This window comes from Marmota flaviventris, chromosome 1, assembly GCF_047511675.1.
Source record: "Marmota flaviventris isolate mMarFla1 chromosome 1, mMarFla1.hap1, whole genome shotgun sequence".
Lineage (NCBI taxonomy): Eukaryota > Metazoa > Chordata > Mammalia > Rodentia > Sciuridae > Marmota > Marmota flaviventris.
The window spans coordinates 57758194-57785288 of record NC_092498.1 but is presented as its reverse complement, the minus strand read 5'-3'; the positions used below and the strand labels follow the sequence as shown (position 1 = coordinate 57785288).

General features: G+C 36.4%; 1 protein-coding gene across 7 annotated transcripts in view; it reads right to left on the bottom strand.

Annotated features, from left to right (window-relative positions):
* The window catches only part of Srpk2 (SRSF protein kinase 2), a 228290-nt gene that overhangs the window by 51890 nt on the left and 149305 nt on the right, over positions 1-27095 (bottom strand). For all 7 annotated transcript variants that reach the window (XM_071613219.1, XM_027926454.3, XM_027926459.3 and 4 more), the window contains one exon: positions 20187-20344. In XM_071613219.1, the coding sequence (XP_071469320.1) occupies positions 20187-20344 (158 nt within the window). The remainder of the gene's footprint in view (positions 1-20186; positions 20345-27095) is intronic.

Below are 27095 nucleotides of genomic sequence, written 5' to 3'. Positions count from 1 at the left end.
ATTGGCTGGGGTTGTGGCTCAGCGGTAGAGCACTCATCTAGCACGTGTGAGCCCTAAGTCTGATCCTCAGCATCACATTAAAAATAAATAAATAAATAAATAAATAAAGGTATTGTGTCCAACTACAACTAAAAAAATAAATATTAAAAAAACTAATAAGTACTAAAGTACTTATTACTGCTAACATTAACATCGAGACTTGAAAATAAGTTAATTATTTTATAATTTATATTTTTTTCTGGATACAAATTAAATTTATTACATAAATTCTATGTACTAGAGCTGAGCAGTAGTAGAACTGAGTAGTTAAAAGCAACGTAATTTTATTATTTATAACGTAATTTTATTTATTTATTTTTGATGCTGACTTTTATATTTATTTATTTATTTTTTAATTTTTATTATTAGTTGTTCAAAACATTACATATAGTAGAGGATAGGAAAGGCAACAGAATACAACAGACACTAGTATGGCAGTATGTAAAAACGTGGATGTGTAACCGATGTGATTCTGCAATCTGTTTACGGGGTAAAAATGGGAGTTCATAATCCACCTGAATCAAATGTATGAAATATAATTTATAAGTTAATTGTGCATAAAGAGAAGAAAGCTCTGTCACTAGTATGTTTCAGATTCAAGTTCTCAAATAGCCAGTGTGTTCTTGTGAGCAAAAAAAAAAAAAAAAAACCCAGAAAAGGCACCATCTCCACTGTAATCACTGCAGAAGTGCAGCAGCATCTTTTCTCTATGGGATCTCAAAGTTGAACAAAAACAAATTACTAGTTCAGTCCAGTATCTCTGGAGCCCACAGGCAGCTAAAATACTGTCTCTAAAAATAGGCCAACCAAACAAGAAGAACACAGAAGTAATTCTTAAACACAAAGATATAAAATGAATGAAAGTACAAAAACATTTAGTTGACTTTTAATTTTGAAAATATGACATATATATTATCAGATCTATATATTATATATTCTCATATCCAACTCCTTGATTTCTATAGAAATCAAGACTCTCTCATGACCATTCAACTCTCACTCCCTTGTCACAGAATGATAATCTTTTTTTTTTTTTTTAAAGATAGAGAGGAGAGAGAGAGAGGGAGAGAGAGAGAGAGAGAGAGAATTTTTTTTTAATATTTATTTTTTAGTTTTTGGCGGACACAACATCTTTGTTTGTATGTGGTGCTGAGGATCGAACCCGGGCCGCACGCATGCCAGGTGAGCACGCTACCACTTGAGCCACATCCCCAGCCCACAGAATGATAATCTTGCCAACAGGGCATCTATTCTACCTAATAAAAACTATGCTATGAGAAGAGAGGAAGTATGTCCCCACACAGCAGACCCACACCAACCCAACCAACACCTGGGGAATTCAAGAAAATGGACACTCCAGTAATTCCATCAGAAACTCCTCCAGTTCCCTGTGTTATAACAGCCATCAGCAGCCATGTCATTGCCTACTGCATTGTCTAGCACATAAGGAATCTTAACAGTCAAACTGGACAAAGACCCCAATCACTCTTTGGTTCCTTTTGCTGTTTCATCAACTGACAGAAAAGGAATATAGGAAAACAACAGTGCTACACACAGACTCTGCTAATGGCATGAAGCAGAGTACCAGAAATGCTCAAATACTTGATGATTACATGACTCAAAGGTTTGATTGATTCATCTGTATTACATTATTATATTGTTTAATGTGACATTTATCACAAGTTTTTCTCTTCTTAAAAACAAATCTTAGTTTGAATTATAAACACAAAGAAAACAAAATACACTGTTAAAAGTATCATTAATTTCATTGCTCTGTTTTTTTTCTAATCTAATCCCTCCAGTGCACCCAAGAAAACAATAACTAAAGCTTTACCTATATATACGTAGTAATAAGACTCCAAAGAAGACAATTCTAAAACTTACCTTCTTAGCTATTTTGGGAGACTTGCTGGCCAAAGATAAAGACAATTCCCTTTTCTTTGCAAAAAATATATTCTATTTATTTCTTTATTTTTTTAAAATTTTTTATTGTTGGTTGTTCAAAACATTACATAGTTCTTGATATATCATACTTCACACTTTGATTCAAGTGGGTTATGAACTCCCATTTTTACCCCGCAAAAAATATATTCTATTTATAATAGTAAATCAGAAGTTTAGAATTCCATAATAGACAGTAGTATGCAAGGATTTTCAGAAGTCTATTTTTCTACTAAAAATATTATTTATTTTTATGCTGACACGGTTTCTCAGCCTTCCAATTGTAGGGTGTCTTTAGATAACCACTGAAAACTTTCTAAGGGCTAAGGAAGGATTTCAAAAATCAACCCTAACACACAAGTCTTATTAAAAACGGATGGTGAAAAAAACCTTGCTTATAGTAAGGTAATGGACATATTCTGTGTCACTTAAGATTTTAATATTCCTCCTCAAAAGTATACAAAAAAACCAGTAGGGATATGAAAGATTTGAACACACTACCAACCAACTTGAAATTTATAGAACCTAACTGACATTTATAGTACACTATACTCAATAACAAACACTTCTCTCAAGTGCATACAGAATATTCAGATAACATATTGGGCCATGAAACAAGACACAAAAACAGTGTTCTCAGTCCATATAGAACTAAGTTAGAAAGCAATGAGAAAATTAACCAAAATTTGGAAACTTATTCAAAATAATTCATGGGAAAAAGAAAAAAAATCATAAAATATTTTTTCACAAAATGACAATGAAAACTCAACATATGTCAATCTGCGAAACACTGCTAAGGCAGTACTCAGAGGGAAAATTATAGCATTAAATGCCTACAATAGAAAAGAAAAGCCAGGCATGGTGGTACACACCTGTAATTCCAGTGACCCAGGAGGCTAAGGCAGGAGGGTCACAAGTTTGAGGTCAGCCTCAGAAACTTCACAAGATTTTGTCTCAAAAATAAAAAGGGCTGGGGATGTAGGTCAGTGGTAGAGTGCAGCTGGGTTCAATCATTGGGAGGAGGAAGGGAGGGGAAAAGGAAAGAGAAACTAGAAAAAAGAAGAGCAAATATAACCTGAAGAAAATAATAATGATATAAACCAGAATCAATGAAAGAAAAAAATAGAAAAAAAATCAGTAAAACCAAAAGTTGGTTGAGACAAAAGAAAAAAATAAAATTTAATAAATTTCTGGCTAGGCTATCAGGTGAAAGAAATGAAAGAAACAAATTACTAACATGAATAAAACTGACATCAGAACATATTTTACAGCTATTGAAAGAATAACAAGGGAATATTACAATTTATACCTATACATATTTTAAAAATACATGAAATGAATGAATACCTTGAAAGATACACACCACATGAATTTCAACAAAACAAATACATACCTGAATAATTTGTATTTATTTGAAAAATGGAATTTATTGTTAAAAACCTTCCCATAAAAAATGGGCTAGGGTTATAGCTTAAGTGGTAGAGCACTTGCCTAGAATGTATATGGTACTGAGTTTGATTATCAGCACCGCATATAAATAAACAAATAAAATAAAGGTCCATTGACAATTTAAAAAAAAGTGTCCTCCCAAACATTACTAAAGAAACGCAACCAATTCTAGAAAAATTCTTCCTGAAAATAGAGGAAAATATTCCCATTATCATCCTATGAAACCAGCATTATTTGATTCCAAAGCCATATTAAGAAAACCACAGGCCATGATGTAAATATAAAAGTTTTAGACAAAATTTCAACAAATCAAATCAAGCAATATATAAAAAGGACAATATACGTTATGATCAAATAGGGTTTATTTCAGGAATACAAATGACTTAACACTCAAAACTCACTTAAATACTTCACCATAACTAAAATAGGAAATTCATGACTAGCTCACCAGACACAGGGGAAAAAGTGACAATACTAAACATTCCTGATCACAATTCTGAACAAAGCAGAAGTAGAAGGATGTCTAGGAAAACAATACAGAAAACATCAGACATCCCGCCTATGATTAGAAAGAATTCCTACTCTCACCATTTTATTCAACATTATACTGGCAGTTTTATACTAGGTTTTAGCTAGTATAATCAGAAAATAAATAAAAACACATCAAGAGTATGATTGTACTTCTGTATTTAATTTGATTGGACAGAAATTTTGATGGCCTTTGATCTAGGCTACCTTTCAAAGGATTATACTGTTAACAACTTTGTACAACAGAGACACTAGACACTATCTTCCTATGAAGAAGAGGGAAGGCTGATTTGTTGTCCAGAAAAATAAGCATGTCCTCCCAGTCAGGTATTGTTGTAGGCCCTTATAAAACACTGGGATTTCCTAAGATTGGAGTTCCTCAGATGGGACAACAAACCCATAAGGCACACAGTATCCACCTGGGCCTGAGCACACATCATCTTGGTTAGATTTGAGATGCAATGGGAATAAATATCAACGTGAAGTTCAAGTTGCTTGCAGTGCTATGAATAATTAAGTCCTTTGTCTCTGACTCATGACTTCTGCAAAACCTCATCAAACTGTGGCAAGTTAACTTGCAAATAGGATAAAACATCTTGATAAATTTATCTTTGGCACCAGAAAAAAAAATTTCTTTTTTCTTTGTACTATAAAAATTGCTAACTAGTTTTTCATCTTATGAAAACTGTCAGTCTTAGAACCAGTCTTTCTTTGATAACTAAGAAACTCAGAGACAAATTTGTAACATTTTCAAATTGTACAGATCTCTATTAATAAGTCTTTATAATAACCATAACCTGACTTTATATTATTTCTCTACTGTATAATTTCTTCATCTATTTGCCTAATGTATTATGTATACCTATCTGTAAAATTTCTCAAGTTGTATGTGAAGTATTAGGATACAAACAACAGCCACTTATCCTTCAGGATAAATTCAAGTAAAGCCCACTCCTAGGAAGCATTTCCTGATTTTTCTTGCTCAAGAAGGGCCCCTGTTCTGCCCTTCTTTTATTCACCTCCAAAATGCCTCCTTAGATTCTGTTACACAAAATAACTAACAGATATTTCAGTTATTGCCTCACTTATCTTCCCTAGGAGATTATAAACTCTGGGGAGAGCTTTCTTTGGAGACAGTATCCTCAGCACCTAGCACATAGTACCTACATCATAATAATATGTATTAATAAATACTCAATATATGAGAACCGAAGTACAAGACAGATATGGATGGGAGGAACATGAGTTATTTTGTTCCCTAGCATGACATAAAAGAAAAGTGAAACAGGCTCCCCTGGTTTGAAATTCAATTTTAAATAATATTATACTATAACAAGAAAAGAGGACAGCCCTGAGAAACGAAGAGGAAAACACATGCACTGTGAAATAAATAGTTCTATTTGATGTTAAGAAAGAAAACAAAAATAGTATACTGAGATCAGATTTGAGTCCTAGAGTTGTGCAAAAGTGCTGACTTTACTATTGGGGCCAGGTCAGGGGGGCAGAGGGATTAATAAAGTATATCCTTTATTCATCTTATGACCAGCTTTGGGTGTGTGGGCGGGCAGGGAGTAAACCAAGAATCTAAATGTATCACAGGTAATATCATATAATAATACTGTAAAGAAAATTACATAGTACAAATACTACATTTATTATTATTCTACAAAATTAAAATGTATAGTATTTAGGGAAATAGGTAAGAAAGATACTAAGCTGTGACAATATTGATGAGATCCTCAGCAAAACTATCATGGTACCCATGACATTTAAGGTTCAAGTTCTCTACTAGCTCTCTATACTTATAAAAGTTGGGATCAGATTCTAGACAATAAATAAGAATTTCTTCTGCTTTTATGATCAACAATCTACCTTACTTGTCATTACAGTGCTATAATTTTGTAGCTGCAGCAAACTGTTCTAATACATACTAATGACATTTCTATTTTTCTAGAGAAGATTCTAAAAAAACATTAAAAGCCCAAAATGGAAATGCAAGTCACATTCTGAGGCAAGCCAGTGTCTAAAATCCTCATCTGCACTCTAGAATCTAGAACATGACAATATCTTTTTCCCAAGCTCATGAGTGTTTTAGAACCCATTTTAAATGTACCATGGGTATAGGTAGGAATTGTAAATAAAATAGTTAGATTATAAACAGCTGGTAGTTGTTTTTAAAATACTATGCCTAGAGATTTATTTAACTAAAATAAATTTGGACTAAATCAGCCTCTCCATACTTCCCCCAAAGATTCTACACAGAGTGAAATGTAACCTAGCTTGCAGCGCAAATAAAGTGTAATCTAACCTAAGAGTATATCCTTGTAACCAAGCAACTAAGTCTCGGCCAATCAGAGGCTGAAAGCTACCAAAACATGACCATACAAAGCAAGGGCTAACTGCAGTCAATAAGGTTGTTTCTGTATGTCATTTCCATTTTTTTCTTGCTATAAATATAACCTGGATGTGTTGTAGGGTGGGCCATTCTGAACTATCTTTTGTCTACAATGCTGCTGGGTTCTAGAACCTTTCTCTTGCTCAACTAAACTTTGTAAATATAACTGCTCAGTTTCTTCTCTCAACACTGAAGTTTGTATCATAAGCTTATTCTCACGTATGCACAATTAAGTGTCCAACTTCACTGAACACACCATAAATATATTAATATCTCTAAATCTCATATTAACCAAGGATAAAGAGTTAATGGCATATTTTGTTTCCATTGCAGACATTTATCTATTATTTATTAAATTATATAAAGCCAGATTTCTCTGTTCAGGGTATCTTTTTTTTTTTTAAATATTTACTTTTTAGGTGTAGATGGACACAACACAATGCCTTTTATTTTTATGTGGTGCTGAGGATGGAACCCAGGTCTGCGCCCATGCTAGGCAAGCACTCTACCACTTAGCCACAATCCCAGCCCCTGTTCAGGGTATCTTTGACAGAAGAATCCAAAACATTGCTCTATGAAATATGTCATTACAAAATTATCCTTAAAATGGGGCTGGGGCTATAGCTCACTGGCAGAGCGCTTGCCTAGCTTGCATGAGGCACTGGGTTCGATCCTCAGCACCACATAAAAATAAACAAATAAAATAAAGGCATTCTGTCCATCTACAACTCCAAAAAAGCTTTTTTTAAAAAAAAAAGGAAAAAAATTATCCTTACAATAAAAAACAGTAACCAGGTACAATGGTGCATGCCTATAATTCCACAACTAGGGAGGCTGAGATAGGAGGATCACAAGTTCAAGGCCAGCTTTAGCAACTTAGTGAGGCTCTGTCTCAAAATAAAAAATAAAAAGGCTGGGGATGTAGCTCAGTGGTAAAGTACTCTTGGGTTCAATTCCTGGTACAAAAACAAAAAACAAAAACCCAGACTATAAGAACCAAATACAGATTCTCTGAAGTCTAGTTACATGCCTACTTAAGATACCTCCTTAAGTATTTTTTATGTATTAACTTTGTCTTTTTATGAAATCAGTCTTCGTGTCTACATCTCTTTATTGATTCTGATTACTTCTATATAAGCTCAGTTTTGTTTTTTAAAAGACATTCTCCAGAGTGCTGATTCTCACAGTGCTTACACATAATAACAGTTTATATAAGACATTTCCAGCGGATTGGAGGCACAGACAGAAGGATCCTGAGTTCAAAGCCAGCCTTGGCAACTAAGCAAGGCCCTAAGCAATTCAGTGAGACCCTGTCTCTGAATAAAATACCAAAAAAAGGCTGGCAATGGGGTTCAGTGGTTAAGTACCTTTGGGTTTAATTCCAAGTAAACAAAACAAAACAAACAGATAACTGAAGGTCAGTTTTAGCTAGATGTAAAATTTTTGGTTCACATTTTTTTCCTTGAGTTTATTATATATATTATTTGGGGGTGGGGGGGGGGCTAAAGCTTTACTGTGTAATAAAACATAGAAACATCTGATTCTTCCCTGGCAAATTGTGCAGTCTTTCTGCCTAAGACTTTTATCACTGCCTCTAGCAGCAGGCTGCAATGTTTACTGGCACTCTATGGTTTTTATATTTTGTTCTGACCCTTCTCCTTACTTGCACTATGGGCAAAGGAGTCGTTAATTGGCATTATATGACATCATTAATCATCATATAATTAACTATATGAAAATCTCCATAATAAAGAACATATGCAGAGGCTGAGGTTGTGACTCAGCAGTAGAGCACTCGCCTAGCGTGTGCAAGGCACAGGGTTTCATCCTCAGCACCACATAAAAATAAATAAAACAAAGGAATTGTGTCCAACAACAACTAAAGGAATACATATTAAAAAAAGGTTAAAAAAATAGAACATGTGCAAATAAACTGCAATCTAAATAAGAGTACATCCTTGTAACCAAGCAACTAAGTCTCAGCCAATCTGAGGCTGAAAGCTGCCAGAACATGACCATACAAGGCAAGTGTTAACTGTAGTCAATAAGGTTATTTCTGGACAACCTTGGACAATGGTCTAGTTTAAGACTTTCAGCACATTTCTTGGTTCTTCACTATGTTCTGGATAAATAAAAGTATAATATATTGAATTATGAACTGAGTAAACATATTGATCTTAGAGTAAGAAAGTCTTAGGTGGGTAATAACTAGAGTTCAGAAATCAGAATCTACATGAGAAATACTAAAGTTTTCTTTACAACTAAAAAAATATTCTTTTTTTAAAAATTTTTTAATATTTTATTTTTTAGTTTTTGGCAGACACAACATCTTTGTTTGTATGTGGTGCTAAGGATCGAACCCGGGCCACACGCATGCCAGGTGAGCGCGCTACCGCTTGAGCCACATCCCCAGCCCCTAAAAAAATATTCTTTCAGTAACTAAACACTTTTAAAATGAAAGGATCTCAGAAAACAGCTCCTTGGCTATCTGAAACTAAAAGCCACAATTACACACATCCAGACATCAAAATGTAACCAAATAATTATTTCAAGAAGTCAATGTTTACTGTTATTTTCAAGGCTCCTACTGTTTTTAAGTGGATCACAGCACATAGTAATGTCTGACTCAAACATACAATGAAAGACATGTTCCACGGCATTTGTTACATTCTCTTGTACAAAAGGGAAAAAAAAAACAACAACATAACACAATTCAATTTACATAGTGACTAATTCTAAAGAAATTCTCAATTGTTCTAAAAATGAGAAAAAGAATCTAGTTCATAGAAAGAAATTACCTACATGTAGAAAATAAAACTGATCTTTGTGCCTCATTCTAAGTCCCTACCTGGTTTTATAATCTAAGATTAATTAATGCTTTCCAGTTTAATAATCATCAGAAAGTCTAACTCATGCAACAACTTGTACATACTCTTGTGTTTGGCACCCAATGTAGGAATTTAGTCATACTTAATAGATTTTAGGCTTAGGGCTCATAATCTATACCAGATGAATACAGTGTTACATGGACTGATGTCCTAGGAAAAGTGGTTAAATTATTGTTTCCTACTCCACATCATTGATTTCTTGTGGCTACATTCTGACAGACTGTCTTCTCCAAAGAAGACCAAATAGTAACTCCCAAACTACCTGTTTTTCATTGACCCCTGACATTCTGTCAAGAAATGGACTCTAGGTCCCCTCTGCGTGAATCTGAATAGGGTTCTGATGTGCTTCTAAGCAACAGAATGTAGAGGAGTAACTGATTTCCATGGATAGGTTATAAAAAGAAGATAGTTTCCACCTTGCAAGTGTGCAATTTGCTTCTGGAACTTGGAGTACCCAGGTTAAGAAGTCTGACTCCTCCGGAGCTGTCATGCTGTTAGAAACCCAAGCCACATACAGAAGACAAACATAGGTACGCCATTTGGCAGAGTTGGTTTTTCATCCCTTTAGCCCAGGGACCAGACATAGGAGCTTTGATGATTCTGGTCCCAAGTCACTGAGTCATCTCAAGCCACTGAGATACTCAGCTGAGGTCTCAGTTATTATGAAGGAAAAACAAACCATCTCAGGTTTGCTTTTTCTAAATCCCTGATACATACAATCATGAGCAAAATTAAAAAAGAAGGTTTAAGGCAGCTAAGCTTAGGGATTTGTTAAGCAATAATAACAAACAGAATAGTCCCCTTACTCTGTTCACCATAACAGCTGGGCAAAACCTCCACAACTGATCTTTAATAAAGATGTGCCCTTGGGGCTGGGGTTGTGGCTCAGTGGTAGAGCGCTCGCCTGGTGCGTGCAAGGCCCTGGGTTCGATTCTCAGCACCACATAAAAACAAATAAATAAAAATAAAGGCATTGTGTACAACTAAATTAAAAGAGAGAGAGAGAGAGAGAGAGAGAGAGAGATGCCCTTAATCTTTAAAAGACTAAACCACTATCTCTAGAAATCATTCATTTAATCTCTTCTTGCTAGCCTTTCCATCTTTTCTGAGATTTCTTCTTTTCTGCTTAGAAATACACTCAGATATTACATCCTGAAAACAACTTTTCTTTGCCCCTCTCTGACTCCACTCCCTATAAACTCCAATTAGCTCACTACTAAATTTCACTGAAGGATCTGCTATGCTGTCTTCTAGCATGTCCTCACCTTGACATCTGCACAATCCATCACGAACCCCAAAGAAAGGGTCACTAGAGATCCTCCCAACAGGCAGTCCACTGGCCTCATAGCCTTTACCCCATCAAACTGTGGATTAACTGAATGCTGCTGTTATTAAATCCTTCCTTCATAAAAACTCTCCCTTTATGACTCCAGACCATCTTGGAGAAAACATCACCATCTCAGTATGCTCCAATACAGGTGAAATTACTATCATAACAAGAAAGAATTTGGTGCATCTGATAAGATATTCAGGTTTAAAGATTCATGGTGTGCGTGGATGATACAGTAAATAGAAGTCAGGAGATTATGTGTAAGCTCAAAGGTTAAAAAAAATAGGCAAAACTCTAATTAGAATTGAATTAGATAACCAAATAAATCACAAGAAAAAATACATAACAGGATGAAGGAGAGGAATGTATAATAATCAAGATACAATCGCTGATGGGAATGTAGATTGAGACAGCTTCTTGGAGAAACCATATAGCAGATCCTTGAAAAGCTGAACATGGAGGTACCATATGGCCTAGGATCTATCTCTAGATATACAGCAAAAGCAATGCAACAATATCCACTGTAACAGGAGTTACTAGAGGTGGACGGCATATTCCTAACAGCCCAAAAGTGAAAACAACTCAAATATGTATCAATAAAATGTGACACTCAGACAATGAAACATTATTCAGCATAAAATGAAGATTCCTATATAATACTACATGGATTAAATTTGAAAATATTATGTTAAGTGAAAGAAGCCAGACACAATAGAATACACATTATAAAATTGTTTGTATAAAATATCCTGAGTAGATAAATCAAGGGACACAAAGAAAGTAATTGTTAACCAGCAGTTCTCTTCCTTCCCCTCTAACAATAAGCTTCTTTGGGGAGTGCTAAAAAATTCTAGAATTAGTGAAGATAGTTACACAATTCTGTGGATATACTGAAAACAGCTAAACTGTTTGCTTTTAATAAGGGTGGCGGGATGTTATATGTATGGATTGTATCTCAGAAAAAAAAAGTGTGTGAGGGGAAAAAATAGCAAGTTTAAAATTACTGATTCCTAGTCAACATAAAACAGACCAAGAAACAAAAAAACATCAGCCGGGTACGGTGGCGGATGCCTATGATCCCAGTTGCTCAGGAGGCTGAGGAGGGAGGACTTAGAGGTCAAAGCCAGACTCAGCAAAAGCAAGGCAATAAAGCAACTCAGTGAGACCCTGTCTCTAAATAAAATATAAAATAGGGCTGAGGGTGTGGCTCAGTGATTGAGTTTAATCTCCAGTACAAGAAAAAAATCTGAAACTTTTCTTTTTTTAAGTTGCAGATGGACAAATTATCTTATTTAATTTATTTATTTTATGTGGTCCTGGGGACCAAATACATTAAATAATAATAACATTAAATAACTATAATGAATAAATAATATAATAAATTAATAATAATAAATTAATTAATAAGAAAGTAGTGAGGCTCAGGGCCTCACTAATGCTAGGCAAGTGCTTTACCAGTGAGCTACAATCCCAGGCCCCCTGAAACTTTTCTTCATTTAACTTTTTCCAATTCCAGGTTGAAACAGGATGTAGTACAGAGAAAAATCATCACAATTCTACCCAATGCAAAATATCCATGAAGAGAAATCTGGATAGACTCTAAGGATATAGTCCATTTTTCTATTAGTCCAAGTGGGAAATAGAAAATACATAACTCTTAAACTTACTCCATACTAGGTTCTATTTACAAATGTTTTTAAAATCTAGGCTGGAGGTTGTGGCTCAGTGGTAGACCGCTTGCCTACCATGTGTGAGGAACTGAGTTAAATCTTCAGCAGCACATAAAAATGAAGATATTTAAAAAGAGAGGGTCGACTCAAAAAAAAAAAAAAAAAAGTTTTTGAAATCCTGAGACCCAAAAAAATAATCTAGGGTCTTTCAAGAGAAAAGGTAGATAGCCCCAAAATACAACAAGTGATTTTCAAGAGTGTTTCAATGCCAGGAGGATCAAGGATGGAATATTATGTTTCAGTGGATGTGAAAGGAGAAAAGGACAGAATGAGTAAAGCAGTAGCCGCTGTGTTGACTGTGGACCTCTAATACCAAACTCCAGGGAGCAGCAGTAGAGGCCAGTGCAGATGAGGGCAGCAGGCAGGCTGAGATGTGGTGGGTGACAGAGGGGATGCTGGGGAGGCACTTGGGCTGGTCTTCCTCACTTATGCCATGCAACCCTGCTGTGGCACTGAGAACAGTGGAGTCTGGCAATATGGTAGGAGAGAGGAGCAGGAAGATCACAACAAACTGTACATGGTGACTTCAACCCAGATCCTGTGGCTCCTTTCTGGGGATTGCAGGGACTCAGTAGTGGGGACAAGAACCAGTGACATTTAGAATGATTGCTATTTAAAAAAACAAAAAACCAGAAAATCTAAATTACACAATTCAATGTGTTCTGAACAAATTTTTCCTTCAGAATTATACGGCTGCCACCTTTAGTTGCTCGGTCTGCTCCATGCCAAGCTGAGCACAAATCCAGGTAGCTCTCTTACCTTCCTAATTACTAATGTCTATTTCTTTTGCTAATTCTTTCTCTTCTTAGATTCCATGAAATTTCTCAGAGGCCATTGATCATCTTTATGTGATCTTTTTACCTATTACATCTGTAATACCTGTTTAAGATTTAGGAACAGTCCATAAGACCGTACCAGGGATTGAACCCAGGGGTCCTTTACCCCTGAGCCACATGCTCAACCCTTTTATTTTGAGACAAGTTCTCACTAAGTTGCTGAGGATGACCTCGAACTTTCAATCCTTCTGCCTCAGCCTCCCGAGTCACTGGGATTACAGTCATAGGCCACCAAGCCCAGCAAAACTTGGTAGTTTTTTCACCATTGCCCTCCATGTTCAATAGCCTGTCAAACTAAAGATGCTATCTCAGTGCACTTGTTTGCTTTAGTCCTTTCCTTAATTTTTTCAAATGTGTATATATAATCATAAATACACACTAACACACACAACTTTTGTCTCCAGTATCAATAACTCAAAATTTCAAATTAATCTTCCTTACCTACAACAAGACTTCCATACACAAAATTTTCCCTTGTCCCTCACTGTTAAATCTTTGTTTTTTAAACACTTGTCCTTTTTATTTTTTATTTTCTTTGGTACTGTCAGTTGAACTCAGGGGTGCTTAACCACTGAGCAACATCCCCAGCCTCTTTTTTACATTTTATTAGAGACAGGATCTCCTCAGTTGCTAAGTGCCTCACTAAATTTCTGAGACTGGCTTTGAACTCGCAATCCTCCTGCCTTAGTCTCCGGAGCTGCTGGGATTTCAGGAGAGCACTACCATGCTCAGTTCACTTGTCTTTTTTCTAATTTACAAAGAAATGCAGAAAAAGAAAACCAAAACAAAGAAGTTAAAGAAACAAAAATAGAAATCCTACAATCCAGTTGTAATTAGCTATTTGCTAATAGCTAATTAATTGAGGTAAAATTTACATATCATGAATGCCGTAGACCTAGTGTATAATTCCCTACTATCTGACAAATAAGTACTCCATTGTCATGTCAACTTGGCACCAACAGGTCTACCAGGAGTCAGAATCTCCTTAGTCTCCATAAAAGAAAATGTAATAAGGCCTTATGTAACAAGTTCAAAAGCCCCTATTAAGTTTGTGTGTAGCATTAGTGTTTTAACTAAAAGAATTGCGTATGAATAAAGGTTATTCTTATTTATATCAAAAAGAACAGAAACAAAAGATTACATCTCCATAATATATAATATAGGTGTATGACACCATTTTAATAAAAAAAAACGGGCATTTTGTAGAGCAGCGTTTTCTGATCTTAACACTACTAACATTAGAACTTGGATAATTTTTATTACAGGTAATTATCTATGCATTGCAGGATGTTGTACCCACTAGATGCTAGCAGCAACCTCAGTTATAGAACCAAAAACATCTCCCACCATTCACATGTATGCTTCTAGGGGCAAAACTGTCTCCACTGAAGAACCACTAAGATGAGAAAGCTACTGTTATGTGATTTATACACTATCATTTCTAAGCCAACGTTATATAAGGTATATTGCTTTTTTTTTTTTTTAAAGAAAAAATAAAATTGAAGCTACAAAAGTGTTTTAAGTCATGAACTGTGGAGAGGGGGGAAAAGAAGGAGAGTAAAAAGTCAGTGAAAACTCAAATTTCATAATTAACTTATGAAAGTTAATTCAATTTTGGCTAGACTGAACTTTCCAGAGATGGATACTAAACACACAAGGATAAAAACTTGTACATAGAAAGGAAGTCATCAGACATGTTTCTAATTATGTAAATACTGATACTACTTATGTTTTGGAGAAGACACTTTCCCTAAGTTTCCACATACACAATCTGTACACCACTCAGATGTGTGTAATATACAAGAATCTGGAGAATTGTGGATGAATTTAAGATTGACAGCAGACATGAAGGCCCTGGACTACAATTTGTGGGTTCTGCAGGGCATGTTATCCTGTTTGTGCTGATACATCTCAGACACACAGCCAGCATCAGGTCTCTTGTAGTCTAATAAGAGACGGAATCGTCTCATCTGAACAACAACAACAAAAAAATCACTGTGTCATGGATGGCTCAAATGCCATGGGGGTAACAAAATATAGAGTCCTTAACTGCAAGGAACTTTCAGAGTAGTGAAAGAAGATTATAAACAAACACAAAAATAAATGTGTAATTACATACTGTGAAAAGTACTAAGCAAGAGGGAACTACTGTGAGCAATGAGGATGGGGACCTAAGATCTAAATAGGGTTTAAAGGAAGGCATTTCCAAGTAAATAACATGTTTTCATACACAGTCAGACCACAACTGCATTGAAATCAATGTCTCCAGAGATAATGTGATAAAACAATATAATGACCCCAACCTTAGAGCTAAGAATGCTTTAAGAGAGCTACAAAATGGGATCCCTGAGAAGTCTGTCAGAGCAGGCAGCCTGACAGAAGAAAGCAATGTTGCTGTTGTCATCATTTATCAGGTCCTTGCAGCAGGTATGTACGGAGGGTTCCCAAAAGAAATATAAAGTAGGTCAAAGCACTGTCTCCCTTATTCTGTGAGTCAGTATGGGGTAGAGTGAAGGGTTACTTCACTCTGCTGAAGCTTTGGAGTTTTAGAAGTATGGTACAAGTAGACTTCAACTTTCAACACGTAGAAAAATCATCTGAAGAAGTTCTTAGACCCAATCCCCAGGATTCCAATTTGGGAGCCTTCAGTGAAGCCTAGGAATGCTTACCAGGTACACTAATGACTCTCGAGACTCTAAAATCCTGTGACATACAGGAAGTGAGCACATATTGCGCAAGGCCTCCCACAGTGCTTGTTTTATAGGCTACCCTGGAAGTGGGATTTGAATAAACTTCATAACCTGCTGCTCTTTTCCTGCCCATGCCACTGACCACAGGTGACATATGAAAAAGACAGGCAGCACTGACAGTTCTCTCTCTCTCTCTCTCTCTCTCTCTCTCTCTCTCTCTCTCTCTCTCTCTCTCCAGAGGCTAAGGAAACACTCTCCCACTAGAAAGCTCAGGCAGGGCACTAAGGGAACCAGTACCAATGGGAGTAGCAGGAAAATACAGAGGGGATGCACTCAAGAGAAGAACTGTGGAACAAATACCACAAAATAGAAAATAAAATTCATACTTCTTAAGAAATCTTCTAGTATACTATGCCACACACTTCACATGTTATCTCATTTTCATCCCCATAAAAATCTTAGCAAGGAAGATATTATTATATATTTTTACATCATAGATTTAAAAAAAAAAAAAAAAAAGGCAAGGATACAGAGCCAGAGAGCAGCAGAGTCAGATTCAGAACCCAGATCTCTCGGGCACCAGTCCACAATCCTCCTGTGGAGTTAAGATTAAACAAGCTGGCTACCAAGAAAGGAAAAAGAAAGTCCCACTCCAAAGACGATGGCAATGCAAGAAGACAGAAGTAATGAATAATAGGTTAGAAACATCAGAACTATAAAGAGGACCTTTTGGTAAGTAATAGTGGACTCACAAGTTTTGAATATGGGAAGACATGCTGCAGCAGTAAGGAGTTAAAGATCAAATGCAATGTGGCCAGTTGTGAATGACTAAGAACAGCAAGGATCCAAAGGCCCATGGTAGCAGCTTCTAAGTGACAGGTTCCAAGAGACATCCACTAAAAGTGTAGTATTTCCTGTGATGAATAAATATTCCTTTGTGAAGAGAAAAACTATGTAGTATATTTTGCTGTTGATGCTTCATTGTAATTGGGGAGAAATGAAAAGTGGCTGACAAAGCAGAAGTGCTTTAGGAATGAAGGCAATGACAACAAGAGGAACAAATACAGTGACAGGATCCAAACAAGACACCTCAGCCTAAGTAAAATATCCTCCCACTCTTGAGAGCAAGCCCTCCCCTTAACCCTTCCTGAACAATTTAGTCCCAAAGCCATTAGCCAGGGAAAGGCATAAAGGGTGTCAGTGCCCATGACAGGTAAGGAGGGAAGGGAGAGGTGACCAAAATGTCAATGATAGCAACAGGTGACTCATCACACACAAGGAAATAAATCAGCTAAGTAAATGTAATGCGACAAGGAGAGCCCGGCCTCGTATAAATCAGAAAGAAGCCACAAGATCAAAGAGGAGAAAACTGAGAAGAATCCTCTGGGCTCCAAGGATTCAGGGTAAATCCAACCATCATAATAAATTGAAGGTAGCTGATTATAACCCACTGAATAAAACAGAAGTCTATGATGAGTTAATCTATTAACATCATTTCTGAAACAGAAATTCAGACAGTTGGGACAGGGGGTGGATATGTTGACTGAGATATTGATATGGTCTAAAATAGCTCAACAAAATAATTATTAATTAGGGTTCGGAAAGATTAACTGTACAGTAGAGATATCTAATAGTCACAATCTAAATTGATGGCACCACCTCTAAGACACTGAATCAAAATATTTACCATCTGGATAGGACGCACTGAAAAGACCTTACAACATCACTTTTGGGGTATTCCAAATTGAGAAACGTTATAAAATAATTGGCCTACAATCTTCAAATGTCAAGGTCATGAAAGCCAAGAAAATACTCAGAAACTGTTCCAAATAAAGGAGATGAAAGGAACAAGACAACAAAATGTAATGTATGATTCTGCCATGGAACTACTTTATACTGGGCAACTGTCAGATGCTAAATGGTGCCTGATGGTTAAATAATATTAACATGTTAACTTCCTAATCCTGATCATTGTAGTGTGGCTCATAGGAGAATGTACTTGATGGCAGGCTAAAACACTAAATACTCAGAGGTGATAAAGCATCTTTATTAACTTAAGAGACCTAAATCAGTTCTAGTGTGTGTGTGTGGGGGGGGGGGGGGGAACTACCTCTTTCATCCAATATAGAAAGAAATTTGAAGTCCACAGTTCTTAATACTAGACATTCCAGTCCAATTCCTTGGACTCTGTTATTCCTTTGGACTCCAAATGTCTTCCAAAAGTCATGTGCTGAAGGCTTTGGTCACCAGCCTGTGGTTCTACTGGAAAGTAATGGTACCTTCAGGAAGTAAGGCCTAGTAGAAAAAAGTTAGGTCATTGGGGTTGTGCCCTTGAAGGGGAGGGACATTCGTTTCTCCTTTCTCCTATCCCGTTCTCTCTTTGCTTTACAGCCCTCTTGAGGTGAGCAGTTTTCTCTATTATGGCCTCAAGCCAAGATGTTCTGCCTCACCACAGGTTCATAGGACCATGAACTGAAAAGTGAAACTGGGACAAAATGAGCCTTTTCCTCCTTTTGATTATAGGTATTTTGCCACAGCAACAGAAATCTAACACAGACTCCTTAAATATATTTATGTCAGTTATCTAACACAAATTGTTATGATCTATACCACAAAATTCAGAGTATGGATGGCATCTGGCACATGTAATGCAAACTAGAGGCACTAGTTACTTACAAAATTTAAGAATGGAAAACAGTACATGTGTATAGGAATGCATGTGCATACATGCACATAGGGAGAACATCTAGCCATCTCTAACAGGCCTTGTTGAGACTGACTAAACTCTTTAAGATATTTAGAGTTCAGTGAGTGTTACCTAAAATCATCCCTGACTGCTGAACTTTCTAATCCTTGGCTCTGTATTTGAGGACAGGATATCCCTGTGCTGGTCCTCAGAGACGGAAGGGCAATGAGAATACTGGCTCCACCTCCTGACCAACAGACAGGACAGTCAGGTGTAGAGCAGGCAGTTTTCTTTCCAGCATGGTAGAGCCTATTGCTGAAGAGAACAGCTCCTGAAGGATGGTTCCATTGGACAAGCCTAATGCTTTCACCTCAGCAGTAAAATTAAAAAATAGTAGTCCACATTTCCTCTTTTAGCAACCTAATTTCCAAGCCAAGAAATGCAGATTAAGAGACAGGTTAGGGAATTTCTACTTCTCACCTTTCCAAACTATTTATTTTCTTTTATTAGACAGCATGGACCTAGACCTTTGGGGTCATGACCATATTTAGATAAAATGGTAAGATCCTCATTCTCTTTTCTAAAGGAAATAGTGATTCTGTGTGTAGATGCCTATACCTGTGGAAGAATTAGGTTTACAGTAGAAATTTAGTTCTTATACTTTCATAGCAGAAAAACGTCGTCCTCTTCTTAGCAGATTAACTAAAAGTATATTGTTTCTTAACTAACACAGAAATAATATCATATCATAAATTACTAAGAAACTACAGTCCCTATAATTCCTTAATGCTTTAAAGGTCTGTTTATTTGTACATCTTCTGTCATCTACTATGTTACATGGAATCTGATTTAAATTTTTAAAAATCTACAGCAACTAAACTATCATAGTAGGAACTGCTCAGAAGCTCAGAATTCCAGGGAATTAAAATCCAAATGAGTACATTAAGAAACAGTAGCAGATGAATGGACACAACAACTTCCTTTTCTCCTAGATTCTCAGAGTCCAGTCCGTGAAGTATGGTGTCTAGGTCACACTGTCTTCAGTATTCCTCATACAACATGCTTGCCCTCGGGAATCCAATTTTATATTTTTGGTCTTAACAAAGCATCGATTGATTGACTTGAATGGTTTCTATGTCTTCTGTGAAATCATAGCTGAAAACAAAATCTACTGTGTCACACAATAGTAGACTCCACAAAATGTCTTTTTCGTTAAGTACAATGCCAGGAAAAAATCTCTCTGTAAACAAATGTGTATGCTTTCTTTCTGCAGACAATGAATATTATGTAATTCAATGCTCCATAGAGAAGGGAATGGTCCCTTTTCAGTCCAACATCTAGAAGACTGAAAGTCAAATTCAAAAATTATAATCAGCTCATCTCAGGAGCCTGGTTATCTTCAACTCCATATGCTCTTCCTTAGATGGTTTACTACATTCTTTAAATGTATCAAATTAAAAACTTTCCAAAGTACCTAGAGTATGTATGTACATATTCTCATAACTTACAATTTGCTTTCTAATCTGGTATCATTCTACTTTCAATGAACAAGGAGGCTAATTTTAGTTAAGCCCAAGAGTGTGCCTCTCCACATCCATTCCCCAAGTTACTGGGTGACTGAGTGAGGAAAACAGGCCCGGCTGCTGTGTCTGCACAGCCATGCCCACACATCACCTTTGCAGTAATCTGCAGGGTCCTCTTGTTCCTCATCATCTGATCCCAGGATCTCCTCCTCTGGCTCTGGGGGTGTGGGGTCTGGCAGCGGTGGTGGTGGAGGTGGCGGTGGTGGTGGTGGAGGAGGAACTAAAGGAGCTTTCTGTTGAGGCTCCGGCCTGAAACAGTGGAAAGAAAACACCTATTTACTCAGAAGTAAATCTTGCATTATGGATACATATGGGAGTTTCTTAATATAGGAAAAGAAAACTTGTCACATGCTAAGAAGAAATGCTGATTTATGTCACTTCATCCATTTTGATTGAATTCAAGTAGTATTTCAATATATAAATGGGGGGGACTACTCATATTAACTAAAGAGCATTTTTATAGGCATCTTTTCACTCAGAACTTCATATTTCTTGACAATGCTGTGAAATTGATTGAAATGAAAGAGCATCCCACGCTACACAGCTTTAGTTAGTTAGAAAACATGCCACAGCAACTATAAAGAGGTGCAAGCAGCACTAGTTTATAAAGGAGTTTGTTTTCTTCTGTTTGAAAATCAGAATTTCCTTCCCATAGAAGTAGAAGGAAGGAAATTATGTTTCTAGAATAACTCATAAAAGGTAATTAACACATACTGTACCTAAAGTACAGTTACAGTTATTTTCACTTAAGAATTTAATTATCTATCAACTTTACTTATCAAGAACATTGGCCCAAATTGGAAATTAAAAAATAAATCTCCAGCAACTCAGGATGCTGAGGCAGGAGGATCTAATAAGTTCAAGGCCAGATTCAGCAACTTAGTGCGGTCTGAAACAACTTAGCAAGACCCTGTCTCAATATAAGAATTTTAAAAGCTGGGGATGCAGCTCAGTGGTAAATGCCCCTGGGTTCAATCTTCAGTTCCAAAATTAATTAATTAAATAACTAAAATAAAAAATAGATCTACTCTTGGTCAAACACAAATACAGTTCCTAGAGGTACAAGATTTGCAAAGGCCATTTGTAATTGTCCCAAAAAGGTTCAATGATATTTAATATACTCTTTTACCAAAAAAACCCTATAAAACAATAATATACTCTTTTACAAAAAAAAAACCTATAAAACAATAAAAGTCTGCAGTCTTAAAAATGCAAAATTTGAAAAATCTAGAAAGACACACACATATTAATTACATTTTCTTAAAAGCAAAACATTCATAATGGGATTCTATAAAATCAAACTTGTACTTGATATGAAAGTTAATTGCTATTTCTAATCATGTCTCAATGTGGAAAACACTAATGTCTCTACTTGGATGCCAGAAGCCCATCTGTCTCTTAAGCTGCCCTCCTAATAGAGCCACCACTGCTCTCCTGAACTAGTCTTGGAGATGTGGGTGAAAAGTAGGGTGGGAGCAGATATTTGTGGCAGGTGCAAGAGCTTGGGCTATTGAGGGTATTCCCCAGAGGCATTACCAGTAGGATGATGGGGGGAGGGGTTTCCCTAGTTATGAGGAATAAGAGGAATCTCAGTAGCATCAATATGGCAGACATGTGCCATTTTTTGCCAGTCCCGTATAAACTTTCTCTTTCTAAAAACACACCTGGATTTTCTTTGGGGCTGCTGACCGAAAGATGATTCCAGATCTTTTCCCTCCTCACTTTAGTAGAGCCTAATAAAGCCACGGCTCACTCTCCAGCACTGGAATCTTGACAAGGTGATCTGTCACAGGAGCCAAGGTCATCCTTAACTGCTCTAAAAAATCAGAAATAGAGGAGTGCCCTAACCACTGCCCCTATCTTTCTTTCTTTCTTTAAAAAAGTCATTGCCCTGGGCTGGGGTTATGTCCTTCCCCAATCTGAAAGTCCTCACACTTCCTCTACTACATTGCCCAAGCTAACTATAGCTATTAATGCATGTGGCTTGCCATCAAAAGCTCAAACTGCCACAACTGAGACAAAGGGACAAGGATGAGAGGCAGCAGAAACATCAAATATCATGAGGAAAGAGAAGGGATCATATACAACAGGTAAAGTGAAGCACATACTTGCTAGCAAGTATGATTACCTTTGGCAGGTCAGCTAAAGAAAGTAAAATGTGACTGCACTGATTTCTGCTTGCTTAATCTTATGAAGACTCCTAAAGTTACAGCTCCCTAGGTAACAGATATTAAAAGTGTGGCAGTGACAACATTCTGAGTTACCTGTCAGTCATGATGGGGCACTAAAAGGGATCAGTCACACATACACACACATGACTTTCAAAATATATCCAGAAATTCTAATAGGCCTTAGGGAAGTGCAATCATCTTTCTGGCAGTCTTGTAAAAGCTCATTTTCTTTTTAACAGATATAGCCGAGCTCAAAGTAGTCCTAGGCACAGGGAATTCTAAAGAAGGAGAAGCAGGCAGGGACTGCAACAGTCTTACCACTTCCACTAAGGGAAGAATGAGAAACAATTTCGAGGGACACTGCTATTCCCTGCTTGACAGAAAGCTGCTTCCAGACCCATGCTTCAGGGGTATAGGCACAATCTACCTAACAAATTGGCTCAATCAGATGTATTTTGAAAGCTATTTTTTCCTAACTTAGAAATTTTATATGAAAACAAAGTGAGTTGATTCTCTAAATGTAAAGCACATTGTATTCACTGTAGAAATGATTTAACAACAAAAGAAAGATCCAGTTCTAGTGCAGCACACCACTATGCTCAGCACTATTCACACCTGGGCCAGGTAATTAATTGTTGTGGGAACTGTTTGGTGCATTGTAGAATACTTATTACCATTCCAGGCCTTTAGCCCCTACATGTCAGTAGCGCACATACACACACCCTACTGTGACCACCAAAAATATGTCCAAATAGAAAAAAATGCCCGAGTGTGTTAGAAGGCGGGGGGATCATTCCAACTGAGAACCACCACTGAACTAGTGATATTTTCTATTTTCTTCAGTGGAACAGACTGTATCTGGGAGAACAGAATAAAATTTTCATTGTCCATTTCCTCTCACGTCAGAGACTCAGGCACATTCATCATAAAGTGTGTGTCTCTTACCAAAATGCTGAGCTGCCAAAATAGCTTAACAAAATTCTCAGACCCTCTGGTCTAAGTGAGCAGTCATTTTACATTCTGCCAGTGAGAATGCTCCTCAAAGGCCAGTCAGTGCTACTAAGTTAAAAGTCTGAAGTCAGGATATCATGAAGTAGAGAGAACACTGAGTAATGTTGATGTAACAGCTCAACTGGCTGTAATATCAAAATATCTAGAACTGCACACCCAATACATTAGTCACTGGTCACAGGTGGATAACAGGCATTTGAAATGTGTCTAGTTCAAAATTAAATTTGCTGTAAATATAAAATACATACTAGATTTCTAAGACTTTGTACAAAAAAGTAAAATATTATATTAGTAATTGTTACATGTTATCATGTTTTTGTACATTAAAGTATATTATTAATTTCACTTAATTCTTTTACTTTTTTTGAATGTGGCCACTGGAATCTCATATTACAGGAAGGCACAAAATGTATTTCTACTGGATGGTACTATTCTAGACTCTGGATTCAACCTGTACCACAATGGCAGCTCTGCTCACAGATGCCTGTTCATATCAGTGATTCTTTTTTCAAAAGCTTCTCTTACTGACCTACTATGTAGCAATTAGCACAGACTCTCAAATCGTTCAACTCATCATAGTAAGTACTGGTTCAATAGCCAAATGCTGTAGCTCCAAGCACTGATTCTTCTTCAACCCAATCATCCTGCTACTGCCTACGACACAGGAGAAACTTACATAGGTAAGTTTCCCTCAGGCAGACACAAAGAAGCCATGCCACACCATCTTCAAGTCACCTTCTAAACCTCTAAAAGAGGTTTCTAGAATAATGCAAAAGCTGGTTAAATCTCAAAAAAAAAAAAAAAAAAAAAAGTTGAGAGGTGACAGATTATCTAACCAAGTACATTTTCATGAAGGTCAGAAAAGAAACAACTCCCATTAATCCTAATGAAACCCCTCAAGAATTTATTTTATACAAGAGTTACTAGAAGCACATACAAACAGCCATGGGATTGGGGAGGATCCAGAAATATTTCAACAAGGGTATGAAGACAATTAAATGATGAAACACAATAGTCCTTCCAACAGATGGTACTGGACAAATAGATACCTATATACCCAGGACTATGTAACTCTGGAGCAGTTGAGCGAACAGGAGTTAATTTTCATGATCTTGGGTTAGGCAATGTTTCTTACATACAACACCAAAAGCATAAGCATTTATAGCTGGGGGAAAACAGATAAGCTGAACTTCATTACAACTAAGAACCTTTATGCTTCAAACGGTATTACCAAGAAAATAAAACATGCCCCCTGAATGGAAAGAAAGTATTTGCAAATCATATAATTAAAATGGGCTGATATCTAGAATATAAAACTAAACAATAAAAAGACATAACAAGGGCAGGGATTGTGGCTCAGCGGTAGAGCGCTCGCCTACCATGTGTGAGCCTGGGTTCGATCCTCAGCACCACATAAAAATCAATAAATAAAATAAAGGTATTGTGTCCACTACAACTAAAATATTTTTTTTAAAAGACAACAATTTAGGAGGCTGGAGCATAGATCGGTGGTAGGACCCTTCCCTATCATGCACAGACCCTGAGTGAAATTCCCAGCACCAAAAATTTAAGGGGGAAAAAAAAGTTAAAATGAATTAAATTTTTAAAAAATGAGTAAAGGACAGGGAGTATCTTAGTGGTGGAGCAACTTGCAACTTGGCTGTGGGTTTGATTCACAACACCCCTGCAGGGTGGGGGATTATAATGGATATTTCTGAAAAGAAGATATATGAAATGACTAAAACATTAAAGAATGCTCATCATCCTTAGTCATTAGGGAAAAGGAAATCAAAATCACCTTAAGACACCACCTCACAACCACCGGATTAGTATTTAAAAACCATATAATAATAAATGTTAAAAGAAAGATGAAGAAATGAGAATTCTCATACAGTGTTGGTGAAAATGTAAATGGAACATTTACAAAAACAGTCTGGAGGGTCTTCTTAAAGTTGATATGGAGTCAACACATGACACAACATATCTATCCTAGATCATATCCAAAAGAAATTGAAATATATCTCCACACAAAATCTTGTCCACAAGTGTTCCCAGTATTATTATTATTCATAATAAATAAAAGCAGAAAGAACCCAAATCTCCATCAGCTGATAAACGGAAAAACAAAATGTGATATAACCTTATAAAGAAATATTATTCAATAATAAAAAGAAACAAAAGTGTTCGTATATGCTACAATTTTCTAATGTAGTTATGGTTATATGATTCAGCAAACACATATGTTATGTTTTAAATATTTAAATGGATAAAATGCTTAGTATGTGAATTAAACCTCAAAAAGCTATTTTAAAAATACAAAAGAAAATCTATACAGCTATGTTATATTTTTGGAGCAAAATTATGCCTTCATAAAGTATATACTTTCAAGAAAAATTAGAAATATCTACATTCAGATTTCAGCATTCTGTGTGCATGGTCTCTTTTACAAATGAACACATAAATTCAGGGTGGAAAGGATAATGTAGTTCTTTAAAAAGCAGGCTGATGGGCGCAATGGCGAATGCCTGTAACCCCAGCAAATTGGGAGGCTGAAACAGGAGGATCCAAAGTTTGAAGTCAGCCTCAGGAACCTAGTGAAACCCTGTCTCAAAATAAACAAACAAATGGGGCTGTAATTCAGTGATAAAGCACCTCTAGGTTCAATCTCCAATATTAAAAAAAAAAAAAAAAGCCAAGAGAGTCTGAAGTTTATACAAAGTGCTAATTTAAGAACATATTCTCACATAAGAAATACATCATATTTCAGTGACAAGAGCAAAAAATTTAAAAAGCCAAATTCCAACTGGCGACTTGAATTGTTCACAAAGAACTACATTGTGCCCTACATAAAACACATCCTAATCATGATTCCATACAGGATCATAATAAAAATGCAGTTTTAAAAAATCAACAAAATCTGTTCTTTCAATATTATACTAAAATTATCTTACTATGTTTATCAACTTCATAGTACATCTTGCATGTCCAATTGCTTTATAAGAAAAGGAAGGAAAAACTGAACAATCCCAGCAAAACACATGTATCATCTGCCCTAAACTGCCAAGGCAACTAGATGGGAGTGGAATTTCCTTCCAGCTGTTTATTTCTTTTACACAGAGTAAAGAACAAGCAAACTATACAATTGGTAGAGAGAAAAAAAATTCTTTGTCACCAGTTTAAGTGGACACAATTTAAGAAATGCTGTCCAATTAATCTTTAATCAACACACAAAAGGTGTTCTAGGAGAATTCCCTCAGGAAAGTTCACATAAAATAGCTTCCTTCCTCCCCATATCCATCTCCAGATCTAAAACTCACTCTTCTCCCTCCCTCCTCCTTATTCTCCCTCTCTGTGGTAAACTGTTAGCTTGAGAAATAACCCAAATAGTGTTTCTAAGAAGAGATAAAACCAACCAATACATGCACTTTCTTACCTCACTCAGGGTTCAAACAGTGAGGTGAATGAGCATTAGAGAATTGCTTTTGCTGAAGAGTCAGTGTGTAGAAAGGGTAAAAAGAAAGAAAGCAAGAAGGAAATTAGTGAGGAAATATTGTAACTGGTGGTCCAAGGAAGAGACAATAAACACCAGAACTTAGAATTAATTTGTTAGGGGTATGTGCCTCCTACATTTCTGGTAGTAAAATAGTACTCCATTCATGTATATACACACTAAAGAGGAGGCGGCAAAGGGGGTTTCAGAGAAAAATAACTTCTGTTTGAGTCCATTTGAGTTTTACGGGCAAGTGAAATACCCAGCAACACAGAATACAGTAAGGACTGCTTGACACAGAATTGATAACTAAAAAAAAAAAATAACA